At 41.3% G+C, this 19,431-nt stretch overlaps 2 protein-coding genes and 1 long non-coding RNA gene across 9 annotated transcripts in view; 1 reads left to right on the top strand and 2 right to left on the bottom strand.

The window, feature by feature from the left end:
* The first annotated feature begins 1,759 nt into the window (after nt 1-1,759).
* Nucleotides 1,760-6,822, top strand: LOC138689598 (uncharacterized). Its single transcript, XR_011328514.1, has 2 exons — nt 1,760-2,042; nt 2,610-6,822. It is a non-coding gene; the product is annotated as an uncharacterized lncRNA (long non-coding RNA).
* Nucleotides 6,823-7,805: 983 nt separating this feature from the next.
* On the bottom strand, nt 7,806-15,023 carry HINT3 (histidine triad nucleotide binding protein 3). The gene is made up of 5 exons (XM_069805188.1): nt 14,826-15,023; nt 13,974-14,091; nt 12,548-12,617; nt 11,600-11,726; nt 7,806-9,606 (listed from the first exon to the last, which is right to left on the bottom strand). The coding sequence occupies exons 1-5, from the start codon at nt 14,976-14,978 to the stop codon at nt 9,559-9,561; spliced, it is 516 nt and encodes a 171-aa protein (XP_069661289.1). The 5' UTR covers nt 14,979-15,023; the 3' UTR covers nt 7,806-9,558.
* A 1,981-nt stretch (nt 15,024-17,004) lies between these two features.
* NCOA7 (nuclear receptor coactivator 7) overlaps nt 17,005-19,431 on the bottom strand; it is a 101,230-nt gene continuing 98,803 nt past the window's right edge. For all 7 annotated transcript variants that reach the window (XM_069805180.1, XM_069805177.1, XM_069805183.1 and 4 more), the window contains one exon: nt 17,005-19,260. In XM_069805180.1, the coding sequence (XP_069661281.1) occupies nt 19,125-19,260 (136 nt within the window). In that variant the 3' untranslated portion in view covers nt 17,005-19,124. The remainder of the gene's footprint in view (nt 19,261-19,431) is intronic.

The raw sequence follows: 19,431 nt of genomic DNA, 5'->3' as shown, positions 1-19,431 counted from the left end.
GATACCTATAATCCCGTACTCACTGATCTCCCTGTTCTGTTGAGCCGAAAGGTTCGGCTTATCCAGATTTCGGTAAGCTTTTTATTAGGACCAGGCCAGCTCAGCGCTGAACTCATGTTCAGTATTTTCTGTGCTGATTCTTGGACAGCTTTTTTTCTAGATGGCTAAGATTTTGCTCATGACCTGCGACCACTGCATGGGCCGCGTTCTTTATGCATCTCCATAATCTCATCCTGCAGTTTCTCTGGTTATGTCCTCCTGCAGTAATCAAAACTAAGGTTTGCTATGAAGCTTTAGCCCTGACGATCAACAAGGAAACAGTTGAAATGTGAACCGGCAGCTAAACGTGAACTTTCCTAGAAGAGAAAGAAAAGAGGTAGATGTGGGTCAGGCTTGTTCACCTCAGCAGTTGAGTGCTGAGACCCAGCAATAAACACATTGCTGAACTGCTGACAAACCCCGCGAGTCTGAGATTGCTTACAAAACCTTGGGATTGCTGAAGGTGGTTCAGTGGAAGAACTCTGCTTTTATTTTGCTGATCTGTCTAGCTTTAAATTTCCTAGCTGTATAGCTTCCATTTTAGAAACTCCTCTAGGAGGGGTTACTGGTATTATTGTTTAAGCTTAATCTCTTTGAGACTGGCTTTTGCTTACTTTATCTGCAGAGCATTGCTGTCTGTTCTCAGACGGTGAATACCTCGATTTTCCAGTGATACTGTTTTCTACAGAAGAATTTAAAGCCCCATTTTTTCCTGCTTTTGACTTGAGGATCCGTGCAAAATCGCTGGCAGTCTCTATATGCTGCTCAGCATAGTTTGAAAGTGGATGTATATTAATAAGTAAGACTTATCAAGTATTTAATCCTGACATAAAACCAAAGTGCTTTTCAGATGCTGTGTTTGTAAACTTAACATACATTCCTGTACTGGCACTGAGGAGAAACAAGCAGTTTGTTAGCGTGGATTTGGGGAGTCATCTTACGCTGGCAGCATTACATAACTATTTCAGGGAGGGAAAGGAAGAACAATTATCCTTTTTAGCCTTCGGGGGAATTTTAAGTACACAAAATGTAATTACTCAAGTTGAAATTTATCCAGGAAGCTAGAATTAACCACCCTCCTCTCACAAAACATATAACAACAGGATCATATGACAATCATGAGTTTCAATTTAAAAGTGAGAGCCTATGAATGAAAGGCCATTATTTAATGTGTACCACTGCTGATTTTTCTCAATTCTCTTTCGCAGCCATTGTGTTGCCATCTTCTGCTCACCCCATGCACTGTTCTAGACCCAAAGGCAACACAAGTGTTTTTTGACTGTGACTTGCACATTCTGCTGGTGCATTCAGGGAGCTCTGTACACTGCTTGTGGGGTTCACATGCAACAGCATCAACATGTGTATATGGGCAAATTCCCATGAAACCTTACTTTAAAAAAAAAAAAAAGCAATGCTTTTAAAATACAGAAATACCTAATTTATAATTCAGTTATTAAGTTGTTCAGAATTTGCATTTCTGTCCATTTCCCCACAGAAAAGCCAGCACTAATCCTCTTGTTTTATCTCCAACGCCTGTAAGAAAAGTATCAGCTGTACTAATGTACTATATGGAAACTCTCGTTTGTGTATTTCAACAGGTGAAGGATACAATCCAGCAAAGACACAGTTATAACACAGTCAGATCTCTATGGGTACATAAAAGTCCGTCCCTGCTTCACCAGAATAATTACGTACTGCAGAGATAGTCCATGATGTAAGCACATGTAATTTCATAGGTGGCCAGTGTACCCAGAGGGGCTGGGCAGTTCCACCTCTGGAGTGCAAGCTCCCTTGCCTGCAGCCTCCCTGGAGGTTTTCCCTGGCAGACACGGCTGTGCAGCACAGCCTTTTAAGGGAGAACTCTCTGTGCTGGTTTTGTCTTCTGCACTGAACAGGGTGTTGCGGGTGGTGCCACGCTCGCTAACTGGATTTCTACTTCTCTTTTCAGTGCCCGGTGAGGAAAATCCCCCTGCTCCCACCACGTACCGGCATTTCGGCTCCAGGTAACGTTTTCTGTGCATAATAACTTTCACAGTCTGTGGGAACTGTGCCGGCACAGCGTGGATTTGTCCACCTTTAAGCAGTGTGCAGGCAGGAGAAAGTCTGCCCACCCCTGTGTATGGGTTGGTGCGCTGGCTGTTGGGGAATGGTTTGCTCTCTTCGCCTGTCAGTAAGCTTGTGCTGAACAGGTCAGCCAGCACCGCATCAGATTGCTTGGGAAGTCTGCGGGGCTGCTGGCTGTAAGGATAAAGTTCTTTAAAAGGTGTCATTGCATGAAGAGTAACTACTGCACCACGTCTGCGTCGCACGGAGGCCGCGGGGTATGTACAGTAACTGCAGGACCGGTGGTACGCCGTGTAACCTTGTAAGCATAACTTACTGCCCTGGGTTACAAAACGACTTCTGAATTTCAGCTGAATCACTTTTACTTTCTTCAGCGCTGTAGGGTTAGGGGTGGACTTAACAAAATCTTCAGATATTTAACATCTTTTTCAGCAGCTTTGCCTCTCACTCAGGCAAAACTCTTCCAAAAATTATCATCAAGGTGATTTGTTGTTTTTCCTTCACAGCTGACAGTGCACCCAGGAACCACAGTTACAACCAGTCATTGATTTGTTTCCTGCTTGAGTGCCATAAAACATTTTCAAGAAATGGAAGAAGATAAAGGGCAGAGTGCTAAAGCTACCAGTGCAGTGGGTGACTTGAGGAAAAGTTGGCAGACCTGGGCAGAGGATCACGTTGAATATCAGAGAAAGAACCCGTTCAGCAACAACAACAGGCTTGCATCTAAACCCGTGCATACTCACAGAGGAGATCCCACCTACGGGAGACCCCCTGAAGGGTCTCAGACAGAGCAGAGGGGGAAAGATGCTCACTCACATGTGGGAAAGGAAGTGGAAGAGCTCTGCTTGATCATTAGAAGCACTGGAGAGGTGGGAGAAGATGGACGTGTGAGTGTGACATTCGGGCAGCTGTTTGAAACATACGTGACTATTTCTAATAAAGTAGTGGGAATCTTGTTAAGAGCCAGAAAACATGGTCTGGTTCATTTTGAAGGTGAAATGCTTTGGCAAGGAAAAGATGATGACGTGATCATCACTTTGCTAGAATAAGGCTTTCTCATCTGATGAATTCTGCTGCATGGTTCCGTTTGGGAAAACATAGCTGGATACCATCTTGAAAGAGGTTTTCATTACAAAATTTCAACTCAGCTGCTTCTTGGGGCACGAGCAGGAGAGAAAACGGGTGAGAAGGATGAAAAAATATTTTTGTAAGAATAGTAGAGATTTGGACAGAAATCACAAATAATCTACTAATCCATCACACTGCCATTGGATTTTCCTTTCATTATTGTCATCCACTACCAAGTATATTGCAGTTCTTCACATAACTCTGCTGGATTACTGCTTTAGCTTACTGAAAGTATAAATTACTAACTTGCTACCATACAACACTGATTCTTGTAGGTTGTGAAATACTCGCTGTACGTGGGATTTTGATTTGTAAAACATGGAACTGAAAACTTTTGTGGGAATTCATATACTTCAAAAAAAGAGCCTGGTTTATAGCAAAAGTTTAGGTTATTTTCACATGATGGAACTGAATAAATGGAAGTTATTTTCATGAAGTATATGAAAATTCCTGAATTTACAGAAATATGACGGCAAGCATATCTGATGTTTCCTAAATTAGTTGCATCTTGCATGTATTTTGGAGAGCTGCACTAGTCCTGGTATTAGTCTGTTCTTATTATCATACCTTCTCCAAACCTTCTGTGTCTCTTTTTTTCTTTTCTTTCTGTATCTCATACCATTTTTACCTACCTGTTCTGTTCTTCTAGTGCTATGTCATACCCTAGCAGATCACAAAGCTCTGCAGCCTTTTTGGTGAATTCAGCTATATCCCTTCATAGAAAGTAGGGTGCCACAATATAAAGATGTGAAAGGCAACAGAAACTATATATCGGAGCACTGTGCATTTGTGAGAAGAAAAAAAAAAAAAAGTGGCTCTTTCTCGTCTTTCACCAAAATGTAGCAATGTTGTTTACAAGAGGAGGAGAGTAGAGATCCTGTAGTGCCAAATGTATAAATAAAGGTACAGTGGAGCAGTCCCACACCTCATTTATATGAGGCAGAGCTGTGCTTTCAGAGCATAGTTGTGAATTTGCCAAACTGGGAGAAAAAATGATCAGCTAGTTAAAATTGAGACTGAAAGATGACTGATAACAATTTCCTTCATGGTTCTTCTGCGGAAACTTTCTCTGTGTTTAGGGAAAAAAAAAAAAAAGGATTGGTTGTATACAATAGTTGTAATAATGCTATTAAAAATAATCAGGAGCTGTATTTACAATAGTTCCCACCAAGAAAACTGTATAATTAGAAACATAAAGTTCTGGGTTTTACCTGTGCAAATAAAAGCTTTTATGTGGTATTAACTACACTACTTGGTGGGTCTTTAAAGTAAGATATTCTCTTGCCTTGAAAGGATATTGAAATTTAATATAAACTATGAACTTGATAAAAATGATAGATTATTTTATGCTATTTATAGAAAAGAATGTGTTTTTGCAAAAAGCCTGAAAGAATGGGGGTTTGTTTTGACATTTTCATCCAATGGCGGTTTGCATCAAAATAAGCCTTTTGACTGAGCAAATAAAAATACGGATTTTGTTATCCCTCTGCCTCCTTTTCCTAGTGAAAAGACAATGAAAAAAAAGAAAAGAATTTAATGTGTTGAAATAAGTATATCTGGGGGACAGGGGAGTCAGATGCAGGTAGAGCATGGATGGGGAAACAAGGGTGGGTTTTAATCACCACATAATTTTACCATGTTGGAAACTGGGCAATATGTGCTGCACCAGGCACTGCTGGTGTGCATGCCCTTTGTTTTCAAACCCACTCCTTCTTCCTAAACAAATCTATGTCTTGCAGCTGAAAACAAGACATATAATTTGTGATCTTAACACATTTAAAATGCTTTGGTTTTTGGAAAAGCATTTGTTGCCAAAATGACACGAGCACACCTCAGTGGATTTCAGCTCCTGTTAGATAAAGCGTGTACGTACATTTTGATTTTAAACCAAATCAAGCTTTTTATAATACAGCTGTGGAATGCAGTTTGTTTAATTCTAATGATTTTGAAATCCAGTCAATTCTGCTGTAGCATTAGTTCATAGCTTGCAGGAAGCAGTATCAGGTGGTTCAGGTGTCACCAGCTGATAAACAGGATGGTAATATCAGGAAAAATAATACATTATTAGACATTGTACAAATACTACATGAAAAGACACACAGTTGAGGCAGCGTGTAGCCTGAGCACCCCAAGATGCAAGTCCAGCTCATGTAAACTTACTAGTTCTTTATTAAGGTTGGCTCAAATAGTTACGTGTCAGGAATGGAGGCTTCCACTGCCATGTCAGTAGTTAGACACGTACGTGGCCGCTGCTGCGCTCTCTCCTGCTCCTGGTTGGTTTAAATATCACTTGAGTACATCTGCAAGCGCTTTAAGCACACCTCTGCTCAAAACAGATAGAAGCAGAGTAAGCCCTAATGAAACGCTCTTAGCCACTTTGTAAGCGACTAAAAAAAGCTTGCCCTATCATGATATTTTGAATAAAATCAAGGATTATTATAAAAAAAGATTATATATAGAGGGATGGATTTTTTTAAACAATTATAGGGCCAAACTTCCTCCCTGCCAGCTTCAGATGAGCATTCTCTAAAGAGTGACTGAAATCTTTCTTTGTGCCCATGCAAATGATTATAAAACACCAAGTTGCCAAACTGGGTCAGCACGCAGGTTGACAAATCCCATCTCTTGCTCCCAGCAATAGCTGGTATTTCAAAAGGAGTCTAAAAGATAGATAATACAATTTGTCAGCTTGCCCACTGGTACGCTCCAGAATAAAAAGTTACTCCTGAAGCTTCTGTAGTCATGAGCGCAGCATATCTAATCCACATGACTCAGTTTAGCTAATAGTTTACAAGTTTTACAAAATTCAGCTCCCTCATCTGCAATGTGGGGATTAGATTGGCATCTACAGATGAAACAGGAATTTAAACTTCTAAACAGGCAACTTTTTTGCAGCAGGCTCACATTAGAGTAAATAGAACAGAATTTATTAAATTACTTTTACAAAAATTGTAGCGTGTGAGGCTTTTTTCATATTACGGATTATTTGGAGCAGTAAGTAAACTCTGACCTTCTAAAAGGTGTTCTTGCCCTACTAAGTAACTTTCAGCTCTTCAAACCTCTCCTAAACTTCACTTCTTTGTGGCAAGCTCCCTCAGTGGTCTTTCCTCTTCCTCCACTTGAAGCCTGTGAATTCTGCATGTTTTAGACTGCACATCGTATGGGGATTATCTGTATTTTGTCAAACACTGAAAGCACTTTGAGCACTTCAATAAACGTTGCATGTCAGTTTGAAATGACAGCGAGTTTTTATGCAGCATTTGGTTGTCTCCAAGTTTGTCAAATTTCAAATACAATTTTCACTGGTTTGCTCCCATTTTTATGCTTTTGTTTACAACTCCCACTTAAGACTTCAGAAGAGCTCGAGGAACTATTATCAATTTAATCGCATTGAAAACGTTGCCCTTAGTCAAAACACAAACTTTTCTTTTTTATTCTACATTTAACAGCGTTGTATATCTGTTTCATCCTTTCAGAGGGAGCAGTTAGTACTTCAGCATAAAAGCATTATTCTCTGGGTTCGCATTAGGTTGGGAGTTTATGTAAAACAATTGAGCAAACGAGTACAAATAAAGCTTTGTCATTCCTAAACATGTAGTCAAAAAAGCAGCTTTTCTTACGACTGCTAATACTGGATCAAAGAAAAACAGAGCCAGGTGCAGTGGCTAAGCAATTTTCCTCTGTTTCTCCAGGCTCTTGGAGAGTAAGAGCTGCCGAGTTCCCTCTCCAGGAGTATTTTATTGATCTTTGCTCACTGGAAAGCTCTACAGATGATTTTGGAAGTTTTAAAATGCTGCTGTAGAAGAGGGTGACATAGTTAACGGGACCTGCCTACTGCCTCTTCCAGGGACTAGCCAGTAAGTCTGAAACATATTCAAAGCATGAGGATAGGCTTTTCAGAAAATACTTCTTAGCCTAATTAAAAAAATTATCTGCTAAGTCCAAGAATGCTTGTCAATACAGATGGAAAATGGAACAGGGTTCTATGCTGAAAAACACTAATGAGATACTGAGCATTCATCTCAGTAATTAACGTGGCTCTGTTGAATGCTTTGTTGTTTTGAGCTGGTGTGAGGCCTGTCTGCTGCTGTCAGAGAAAAGTTTAATTCCCCATCTTGTTCATCAACCAAAGTTGGGAAGCTAGATTATACCCCGATTTTTACCTTTCCAGTCTTGTTGTCACTAGCGGGACCCTTCTCAAATGTAAGATAGAGAAGTTGACCTTTGTGCTTCTGTGCACATTTGACAACATACGGGGTCTGGCTGGGGTGGAGATAATTTTTCTTCTCAGCAATAAAAGCTGAGGAAGGTGGCATTTGGGGGGGGGGGGGGAAGAAGCCACTGCTACTGGCCTGCTTGTGGGAGATCACGAGCAATTACCTTTGCATCACATACCTTGGTTTTTTTCCTTCCTCTTTCCTTCATTTATTGAACTGTCTTCATCTCAACCCATGAGTTTTCTCACTTTTGCTCTTCCCATTGTCTTTCCCATCCCACTGGTGTCGGGGGTGAAGAGCAAGCAAAGGGCTATCCAGGGTCAGCACCCCCAGTCAACCGTTCCATTGCACTGGAAGATCATTCCAAGATTAGCATTTATTCTGTTTACTAATCCTTTTTGACAACAGTTCACGTTGATACTTTAATATTACATGTCACAGTTAAATACAGTTATGTAAATTAATTTTAAATCAGAACACATATACAGTATTAACTCTTGAAAGATCTTAATGTACAGATATTTCATAAAGCTAGGCGCCAGCTCAAACGTCCTAATCTATTGCACAGAAGTAGTCAGTGGCTTTAATTCACACTCTTCGTTTCTAATGTTACAAATTAAGACCCTAAAGGGCTGCAAATGACATGTGAGTGCCCACTAAGAATAACAGGACGGTATCAGGAACAAGGTCTTACAGAAAAGAGAGGTATAAACTCTTCTGGGTAGAAAACGTTGTTCTTCAGAAGGGTGTGAACTTTCTGAAATACTACCTATAGTTTACTGGAAGAATATCACAATACATTGTACCCCTAAGGCAAGAGGTGCTGGATCAGTGGAAAACACGGAGCAAATAATGTTCCGTGAAGCCTGCAGGTGCAAGAGACCATCATCACCTCAGCTGCATCTAAATGCATCGGCCAAGGACACTTGATGAATTAGGCACCAAGAGATACACGCTGTGAACGAAGGAAACCCACTCCCTGTTTTCTGGAGTTTTAACTTCCCAAACAGTCTGCCTTAATATGGTATTGAAAAACAGAGCACCAGCATTACTGATTAGAGTCACAGGGCAAAGGCAAATGTTCAGCAGGTTCCTTCAGCAACCCAACATGTTCCAATTTTGGGCTGAGTCCCTGCTATCCCAAATTCAAATCACATTGCTATTAGGCAAGCCTGCCACATGCTCACTGTGCTAAAGACCCATTTCTCTTATGACTTCATTTAGAAATCAAATTTAGCCAAGGCATTAGTAATCTCCAAGAGACTTCCAGTGAGAACAATATCAGACCCATCTAAAAAGTTGGATTTTTTTTTTCTACCATCATGCAGAAGAGCCACATATTAAATCAATTCCTCTGAACTCTTCACATCTTTTGTAAACATACAATAACTAATTTAAAGTATTGTGCACATGAGAGGGAAAATCTTTAAGCCCAAGATACAACCACTTACACATACGTTTAAACTATATGTTATATAGCATTATCACATCTTGGGCACCTATTGTAGTCAACATTTACTATGTCGCTGTCATGCAAATAAGCCAGGTAATACATTAAAGTGGTTTAGCACCAGAAAGTCAGTAGTGTACTTTCAGCAATGTACCTACTAATAACTAGGCAGAAGTAATGTATCATACAAATACAGATGGAAACTTGAATGTTTTAAATGTTACTTGCAATCCCAGAACAATGCATCCTTAAAATAAAAGCTTGATTCCGCAACAAATATTCCCTTTGGTACCGTGTACATGCTGTTAGTAGTAACTTGTTGCCTTAGTTGCAATACATTCTGCTGCTATACCCTGCCTTTTACTAGGAAAAGTTCTCTGCATGTGTGCATATGAGTGTGTATGTTATGAATATATATATACACACATATAAAATTATAATTAAAATACATTGCCTTATTGTCAGAGAAGTATACAGACTCAAGTATCTCAATGGGAGAATGAGGTTGGCAGCTACAAATTCTGTGTATATTTCCTCATAAGGAACTAAAGCTTTTTTTTTCATCCTTGTATATTATTGGCAACATCAAACTGTGCAACCTTAAATCAGAGTTCAAAGACAAAGAACAAACTGGCTAGCAACACAAGGCTAAGAGTGCTTTCAGTTGGCAGCATTTTCAGTTTGCAGTCGCTCAATCAGTTGTTCAGCCTATGAAAGAGAGAAAGCAATGCATTAACTACACCGTGGACCTTCAGTTTACTGAAAATTCCATTTTAAAAATAGTGACACTGACAGAGCATTTACTCTTCATTTTTACAGACAAAGCATGCAACAGAAGCAGAATACAATGATTGCTTTAAAGAGCAGACTCTTTTTCACAGTTTTCATCAAACTCCCATTAGGTGATCAGAAGAGGAAACAGAACCCATGAAAGTCAAGAGGATGTTTGAGCAAATAAACAGCAGATAAAGCAGCGTGGTTTTAAAGACCTCAGAAGGCAGCAGTGCTCAGAACCACCAAGCTGTGAGACCTGGAATTCTTTGGGAGATGCTCCAGAACAGCACGTTGTGGCCTCTCATCTCCCACAAGCTGCACACCAGCCACATACATTGCTGAGGGATGGAGTGCATTCCTGTGTGTGGTTCACGTCATGAGATATACATCCACTCTTTGGTTATGTCACTGTGCTCACACATACTTTTCTCATTGTATGGCTATTTATGCATCTAGTGCATAACCGGGACAGCTGTATTTGGTATACGTAACAGCACCAGCCCACAGAGCCCTCAGAAAGGCTCAGGGCACAAGGAAGTCTGCCATCGTTGTTCTAGCAGGCCAAACTGGGCACATGGAGACTACCATGGCCACTTTTGAAACAAATCAGTTTACTGTCAGCCTTTTTTTTTTTTTTGCCAGTCCCACTGAATTAATCTTTTAATTTGAACTAGTGCTTGAGGTTTTAATAAGATCTCCGAAGAAACCACATTAAAAGGTGAAAAGCTTAAGTTTGGCATGTTTTAAATGCACACAGTAAAAAAGCAATCGGCTACCAAACGTAGGAACTACTTAACAGCACTTAATTAGCTCTTGCAGTTTATTTGCAAATAAAGCTAGATAAAGTGTGGAGCAACTGAAAATGAAGTAATCTGAATCTTGTTTTGAGCTCTTTAACAAGTATCACATTCAAGCTATTACAATTAAAAAAAAAAAAAAACCAACCCCAAACCCGAAAACAACTCAAGAACACTTTCCAACTTGACAACAGGGCAAAGTAGTTTTTGAAGTGCATCCATATTGGATAACCAAACTTGGTACAGATCTCCCTGAGCTAATCCAAGATAGCAAGCAGTAAAACTACACAGCCATACTTTGAGGGCCAAATATCTGTGTGATGCTCTACAACACAGCAAAGACACATCTGCTTTTTTCAAGCTAAGTGAGATCTCCAGCAAGGTACCACTGTGGAGAAGCTGAGTTTTTTCTCTTCAAGTAAAAGGCTGTCTGTATTCTTTAGCCGAGACAGACCTTTTTCAGCATCTTTGTTTTGGGGCTGTGCAATGACACCAGGATGCTGTAGCTACATTGCAAGGACAGGTTCTTTGCTGCGTCAAAGCAGCGAGGGTAAGCTTTGGTTCTCGAGAGAGAGATTTTCAAATGGTGATTTAGTCGGTGCCAGTTTAGTCTCATTGCTTATCTCTACTGACACAACTGAGTGCAAACAACATTTTTGTAAAGCAGACACTTGTTTTAGTCTACAGATGACAAGATGAGAAAAAACATGTGAACTGATAAAAGCAATCATTAGGTGGACATGTTTTTCACCTAAACGGGATGAACCAGGGCATGTACAATACAGTCCATCACATTTGAATTTATCCTTTTAAATTAAAGAACAACTACTTATAAAGTGTCCTCAGAACCACATCACATTCACCTGAGCTACACATTAGATCCAGAACTCCTGTATCGTTTGCTGTTAATGTTATTGGCACTCGTCTCCCCTTAATAAGCACAAACATTAAGGTTTTTAACATTATATTTTTGCAAATAGTTAATGCAAAATATACAAAACTATTAATTACAGTAATGACAACAATAATTGCTCAAAGCATTTTTGGACATAGTTAAAACGTTAAAAAGACATCACATTTTCAGCTTGCAACTGAAAACCTACCAAAAAGCTCATCTGCATTACACTTACCGTGATAAACCAGTAGGAATTGATTCTGTACACGAGTCTGGATAAGAATCCTAACTGACTGGCTGGGGCCAGGACGTGAAGATGCAAGTGGGATATTGAGCAGAATGGAGGCCAGTGAAAACCCATCCTTCAGAAAAGGAAAACAAGTGAAAAATACTGGTGATGTTAATTCAGGAAGAAGTGGAACATCGTAAGTTATTTAACATAATCAACTGAATTAACAACTCAATGCATTGCATTTTCCTTGTAAAAACCATGCCTCTTCCCTTCAGGACACTCTCAGGGAACCTTTTCAAAAGCCCATTAACCTCATCCTTCACATCTCCCTATTTAAGATACATTTTGTTAAAAAGGAGAGTTTAAAAAAATAAAATGTATCTTAAATGTATCATATCTAGTTTTCAGCTGGAAAGCCAGCTGTCACCCTGTGAATGCAGTTTCTACATATTTTAAACATGAAGGCCCAGCTTCCCTATACTCTACACTATTTAAATTATATTACAATTTACTTCGGCTATCAAAGGCACTGACTTAAACTAAAGGGTGCAGCACCAAAATCAAAAGAATGCAGGTATGACTGAAACACAATGCTGTGCCCTGCCTGAATAGGACAAAGTTTACCTCTCTTTTGGAATCTAGGATTTAGAGCATATTTTCAGCACATAATTAAAGAGCAGCCTTTTAGATAAGTTGTTTGAAGTGCCCTCTCTATCCCAAGATGTGGTCAAGAAAGAATCTCAGAGTTGGAGCGCAATCTGTGCTGGAAATTCCTCAGAAAAAAAGTCTGTATTCAATGCCAGCACATTCTACTTGAGAAGTCATGCGGTACGTGAACGCAGACCTGATTTCTTCAATAAATCACACTGCAGTTGTTGCCACCATCTCTAAAATAGCATTCTGAAAAGTAAAAAACATACTCAATAAACACAGAAGGTTTCCATTACATACCTTACGTCATTCAAGTCATTAAAATTATTTCTCTGGAGGACAGCGTTTCCAACTTCCATCATTCTCTTTACTATTAAACACAAATAAATTTCATTTAATGTTTAAGTAATATTTTACACATCGTATGTCATCAAGTAATTTAAAAAAGGTGTTCTTCAGAATATTAACTTCAACAAACTGGTTACAGTGAGATCACACGCACAGGTTTTTCAAAAGATAAATACTGTAACTACTCATAATCAAACAAAGATTGTCAAGACAGTGTTGTGCAATGACTGACATGAAAATTGCCACTGTTACCAATTTCCGCACTCATGATGCTTTTAAGTGGGACATTATTCTAAGAACTTCGGCCAAAGCCATGCTATCACCACACCCTTATAAAAAAACCCCAACAAATACTGATTGGTCAGAATGATGATGTCTACACTACTTCCAGGGTTATATTTCTACTCAGCTACAGGACTTTAATCTCTAGGTCCCGTGCAGCCTGACATAAGTTAGGAAGTTTCAGAGACAGTACATAAATTCAAATGAAAATAAAATAAATCTGTCGGTCCTACTTATTACTAGGACAAAGTTTCATTACTGTATCACTGAGAAAAAGAGCAACCCTAGTACAAAACGTCAAAGCAAAAGCCTAAGGAATCGTCTTGAAGCCAAACATGTAGAGGAGTTGTTTCTGGAGAAAACTACATTTAGAAGAGAAATACAGTGATGCAAGATTTGCAACTACAATTCTTTTCCTGCATCACCTGTAAATTTCCCTCAGGTGGAATCTCTTCATGCATGTATGGCTGTAGTTTCTTCTGTTACTCAACACACTTAGCTAGGCATTTCCTGTGAAACAAATTCCAGGACAATGTTTTCTTACGGGGGGAAAAAAAAAAAGCCTATCAACAATAAATCATAGTTTCAATATTTTAGAACTTTATCTCTGCAAAAATTATTTAAGTTTATTGGGACACCATTTCCCTTTCTCCTCTCAGTCCCTTTTTTCCTGAAAACTAATGTAGCACTTATTTTAAAATAATATAAATTTTATAAAATTCTTCTGTAATTTTTCATATAATTTAAAATTGCATATATATCTGAGAAAACGCAATGAAGCAGCATGCAAACACTTTAAAAACAAAGTTGCGGTTCCAACAGAACGCGGAGGCATCTATGCTCAGTGCAAACAACAGAGATTTCATGCACTAGTGCAATGTTTTTCTAGAAACCACAAAAAAATATGCTGTTCTGGAACAGCACGCAGAAGTTCCCAGGAAGGGCAAGTCCCTACCTACACTCACTCACATCATCTATTTCCACGTTTACATCCTCAACTAAACGGTGCTCAGAGGTGTCATTTACTTGACAATGCACTGTTTAAGGCTGTGCAAAATTACTTTCCGTTAGGTTGAACGCACGCTTACAGCCTTACCTACAGGTATGTGTTCTGCCTTCAGCGTTTTGCAGTTTCCCATGTGCTCCACCGGCACCACCAGAAAGTGGTGGGGGGCACCGGGTCTGATGTCTCTGAAGCAAACCAGGTCTTCGTACTAAGAAAGGATGCAAACGCATTAAATTGATTAGGACGAGGATACTGGCAAGGAGTAGGTAACAAGGCCCGCCTTCCCCATATCGACGTGATGATGCTTAACGCCATATTAGAAGCAACCAGCAAAAATCGTTGGGATGTGCGGAGCCAGCCTACAGAAAGGCTCGCAGGCGCGATTTGCGTCCTCCGCTGACCTTCTGCGGCCAGCGCTCCCCGGCGTCAGCTTTAAGGCTCCTAGCTGTTGTGTTGAGCTGAAGGGCTCCCTCCCGATGGATGTTCCCCGCCCCGTCTCCATAAAGGACACCCCAAACCCGCCCAGCCCTTTAAAGCGGCACCCTTCCCCCGCGGGCAGCCGGGGCACCGCCTCGCCCGGCGGGAGGGCTGTCCCCAGGCCACCCACGCAGCACTTCGGGGTTTCATCCCCCCCGTTCTCACACGAAGCCCCTCAGCCCCTTCTCCCGCTCGCCCGGAGCCCTGCCCCTCGGGCACCCCCATCCCCACAGGAGCCCTCACTCCGGCCACAGCCGGAATCCGGCTCTTCGTTAAAAAAAACCAAAAAACCAAAAAGGCAACGAACGACAACCACCCGCCAGGGGCCAACAAAAGCCCCTCCGCTGCCCGCGGGGGAGCCGGCAGGACCCCCACCTGCGGCAGAGGAACGAAGGCCGCCCGGGGGAGGCCGCTGCCGCCGCCCGGGGGAGGCCGCTGCCGCCGCCCGGGGCGTCCCTCACCCACCTGGCAGGGGAACAGCGCCGTGCCCGGCTCCTCCCGGCGGGCGATCCTGCAGAACGCGCACTTGCCGTCGTAACCGCCGCCGTTCCCGGCTTCTTTCCCCTCACCGGCGGTCGCGGCCGCGGCCGCCCCCTCCTCCTCCTCCCCCGCCGCCATTTTCCCTTCGCCCTCCGCCTGCGGCCGGGCCCCCGCGCGCGCCCCCTGCCGGCGCGGGGCGGGGCGGGGAGGAAGAGGGGAGGGGCGGGGCGTGAGGGGCGGGGACCAACCACAGGCGCCCGCGGCAGCGCCCCGCCCACCTGCCCGCGGGGGCGGGCGGGCGCGGAAACCAACGCGCCCGCGGAGCTGTGAGGGGAAAGGCGGGGGGGTGCGCTCCCGCCGGCCTCCGACATAACCCCCGGCGTTTGTTTTTTTTTTCTGAAGCCGGAACGTCTGCAGGGTTTGGGGTGAATGGATCTGAGGCGGGCAGGGGGAAACAGCGGGTGTGAATTCCCTCGGTGTGCCCAAGCAAACCTCCCGCCGCACGCCTGCGGCATCAGTACAAACACACGGAGCCTGCTGACCGCGAGCTTTCACTAAGAAGAAACAGGTACAAACCGGGAATAAAATGAACGGAACGCACCCTGAGCTCCTTCAATTCATGTAATGGTACAGTAGTTTGGGTTGGAAGGGGCCTTCGGAGGTCATCTCGTCCAACCCCCCGCCAAGGGCAGGGACATCTTCAACCAGACCAGGTTGCTCAGAGCCCCGTCCAGCCTGGCCTCGAACGCTTCCACAGCTGGGGCATCGACCACCTCTCTGGGCAACCTGGGCCAGGGCTTCACCACCCTCAGCGTATCAGCTGCCCCCAAAGCTAACCAAGGGTATGTCTAAGAGGTGGCTAACCTTCAATTTCTAAAAATGTTTTCTTAACAATTTGTATTTCAAATCGCCTGCGCTGTTCATTAGACTAGAGTTGCAGAGCTGCAGAATCCCCCACCGTGGAACTGCAGTGTTTATGTTCTTCACGCAGCCCAAATGGCACAAAGGACTTGCCCCACAGATGATAGGACGTACTGTTTACAGAGGTAACGAGTCACAAAATTTAGAGTGAGATTTTTCAGAAATGCATTTCTTTCAGAGCATGCAAGCTGTGCTTGTACAAATAGGACACTGTTAGCTATTCTACCTGAAGAAGCTCATTTGCCAGCATTTGCCGACCTGCAGAGCACAAGGCGATCCCTTTGCAATGAGCCAACCTGCTCCTTTTCTCTGCTGTAAACAGGCAAGTGAAATCTTGACAGTTTACACTCAAGGATTGTTCTGAAAGTAACTTTGCTCAAAAGCCAGCTTTGTACAAAACATCTGGTGAAAAAACTGCACTGAAACCAGCACCAAATCAAACATCCGCACTTACCTGTGTACTTACAAGCCTTATTGTGAATGAGCATTTCACCACTGTCCTGAATCAAAACTCTTTACCCGAGCACCACAAAAAGACACATGCTTCATGTTGCAAGAACAACCTTTTGTTCTCCCTCTGAGAGAAAAATTACTAGTGACTGGAATTTTCCTCTTACTTTACAGTAAGAAAAATCTTACAGCCATTTCACTCAAAGGAAGGTTCGCCGATAGCATATGTGTTCTGTTTCATGTGTAATCGTAGTTTGTTTTTCTTAATGCCACCTCTGTATACCATAAAGCCAATACAAGCCAAGAACCAAGTAACTTTAAGGCATTGTACGCCTTTGTCTTGCTTGGACAGAAAGAAAAATACATCAACACTTTAGCAATATGAAAAAGGTGCATACAAAAATAAGGTACATGGACTTTTGACTCCTGGGAACAGGTTAGTCAAAAAAGATGAGGGAATACATGTCATTCACTACAGCTGAGAGAAGCAAGGAGAACTACTAGGTCGACTGTTTAACTCTTTACTGGTATTTCTTAGCCTTTTGTCACAGTCTATCTTTGAGTGAACACGAAACAGCTCTATTTCAGGAGATGCCACACCACACACACAAAAAAACCCCAACCCAAAAGCTCCCATATCCTTAGCCATGTTTCTAAGATATGATATCACTGGAATTCTCTTTTTGAGGGGAGACGTAGGTATTTGTCAGCATAACCTGTAACTTAAGCTGCACCCTTTCACCTTTAAAATGTACTAAAGTTCATGAATAAAAGAGAAAACATCTGTAAGAAGTTTCTGAATGCATAAATTCCTTTATTGAAAATATTGTGATAGCACTGCATTACATATATTCAATATTCATAGTTTCAAGGGTCACAGAATTTTGATTGAACAACACTGTTTTGCATATAAGACCACAGCGTTTAGATATGCTCTGACAAGGATAATATAATGGAGTAAGTTGTAGGTAGCAATAGTGAAATGTATGTAAAATGTTGAACTTGGTTGGTTTGTTTTTTTTTTTTAAACTATTAAGTGGTCTGCCACCATTTAAAAGAGCAAACAGTATTAGATATTCCTGGTATCTTGAAAGCGTTATGCTGTTAGCGACTTCCAAAAATATTTTACAGCACTACCAGTAAGAACTTTATTTATGGATGCAGTAGACCACATAGAAGGGAAGTGTGAAAAGCTCACGTGCAGCGTGTTATAGCCTTACTGTATATAGCATTGGTTTTTAGACTGTGAAATTTATGTGCAGAATTAAGATTTAGTAATGCTCTTGAAAGAAAACTACTTGGCCTTTTTTTTTTTTAAATCAAAAAGGGAAGAGCAGTAACTACATTGAGTTGTATTACTCAGTTAATAATATTCCAAAATTAGACTGTACTGTTTTAACGCATGAAAACACACTACCGTTTCTAAACCCTGCCTTTCTCAGGACAATGGCATATTTGAGTCTAAGGGCAGGACAGCGTCCTAATGTTGGTCAGGCCTGGTTTGTGTAAACAAAACCAGAGCTTAATGGGAAAAGAGAATTCCTTAGCAAACAGTAAAGATTGCCAGTCCTCTGTCACACTCTCCCTATTTACTGAAATTTTCGTTTTGTAACATGGAGTCTTTTTCTCTTTAGCGTTGCGGGGGAGGGGAGGGAAGTATCCGATTATTTCATGAAAAACAAAGAAGAATATTTAGTTGCCCGTCAAATCCTAAACCAGCCTGTTGCTTCAAGTCTTTTTTGGGAAGGAAATCATATAAATAATTACTAAGAAAACAAGTATTACACTAACATGATCTGGCCTGTTAGGGAAATAGCATTCTTCTCTAAATCTCAATTGTATTTTCTCCTTAACAAATTCTTCAATTTGTAGAGAAATGCTCATAAAAGCACAGTGGGTGGCTTATTTTGAATCATTTGGTGGTGATACAGAAAAACAATCCTCTCTTAGAACTGTCCTTCATAAACAGTCAAATAATACAAGGGCAGATGCTCAGAGCGTGCTGTCCCAATTCTGTTGACTGCAACAGAGCTGATACAGTCTATAGTAGGTGGCAGTTTGCCCAATGTCTCCATACACTGCCAAAATAATATTATTATTCCTATTAACAGGAATGCGGCAGCAGAGTTAATAAGAAGCACTATCCACCTTCTCCCTCAGAAAAAACCAAAACAGAATTATGCACTCAAGTGTTTCTGCCAGAAAACAAACCCTCTAATTAGGGTAAAACAAAAACCAAATCTCATTTACAAAATAAAAATACAAAAATTAACGTCAGAAATCAAATAAATTGACTCAGAATAAACATCAAGGCATAAGAAACCTACCTGAAGAGTAACTATTTATCAAATTGAGATTTGAAATATTAAAAGGAAAAACTCATAGCTAATGCATTTACAAAAAAAAAAATCTGCTATACAATAACAATAAATAAAAAGATTTTAAAAACATGTTCCCTTAAGTGCTGTATACACCTATTTGTGATTCTTTTCCATGGCAAACAGTATGCTGTAGATTTTGGTAAAGTAACCTTTTATTTTTGGTTAGCATTTGTACGTTGAACATAAATACACATGGAATGTACTAGATAGTTATAGTTTTCCCACAGGATCTTTTTCACAGTTACAGAAAACGTTTTCAACCTATACACCATGAATGTTTTCATAAGCATTGTATCTTCGATGGAGGAGCGTTGGAAGTAAAAAAGACTTCAGACTGATCTCTTACTGTTCTGTCTTTACTGCCTCTCAAAACCAGCTCTGTTTTTTCTTGGGTTGGTTGGCTGGGGTTTTTTTGCGTAGTCATGCTCTGGTACAAACTTGAGGAAAAAGCGTGTAACATTGTGAGGCAGCCTGCACCTTCTAGTTAGCTTTTAAGTGCCTAATGGATCCAGTCCTTAAGGCAGTCAGTATTTCACTCAAATGTCCATACTTCTACATCTTGTATTATGAAATCTTCTTTCTTAGATAAGATGTCATTATTGAAGGTGCTGCAGGAGTTGCTTCGCCCATGATACAAATCTGCATCTAACCATAAGCCAAACCGGCCACTAAAAAGGAAATACACAAAAAAATTCAGGTTATATATAACAGTAAAAATACTGGAAGCTGTAGGAACAACCAGAGCAGCGACAAGGAGGAATCTAGGTAATTCTGAGGACCTCTTAGACTGAACGTGAAGAGCTGGCAAAGCCCTTGCCAAGAAGCTCGTGGAGCAGTCC

Source organism: Haliaeetus albicilla, chromosome 17 (genome assembly GCF_947461875.1).
Source record: "Haliaeetus albicilla chromosome 17, bHalAlb1.1, whole genome shotgun sequence".
Lineage (NCBI taxonomy): Eukaryota > Metazoa > Chordata > Aves > Accipitriformes > Accipitridae > Haliaeetus > Haliaeetus albicilla.
Note: the sequence above shows the minus strand (reverse complement) of the source record. Positions and strands in the feature narration are given on the sequence as shown.

Excerpts from the sequence above, each read along its gene's own strand:
- HINT3 (XM_069805188.1), bottom strand. The coding sequence starts at position 14,978 with ATGGCGGCGGGGGAGGAGGAGGAGGGGGCGGCCGCGGCCGCGACCGCC. Across the intron at positions 14,092-14,825 it reads CGGCGCTGTTCCCCTGCCAG|TACGAAGACCTGGTTTGCTT; the intron begins GTGGGTGAGGGA and ends ATCCTTTCTTAG. Across the intron at positions 12,618-13,973 it reads GGCAGAACACATACCTGTAG|TAAAGAGAATGATGGAAGTT; the intron begins GTAAGGCTGTAA and ends TGTGTTTAATAG.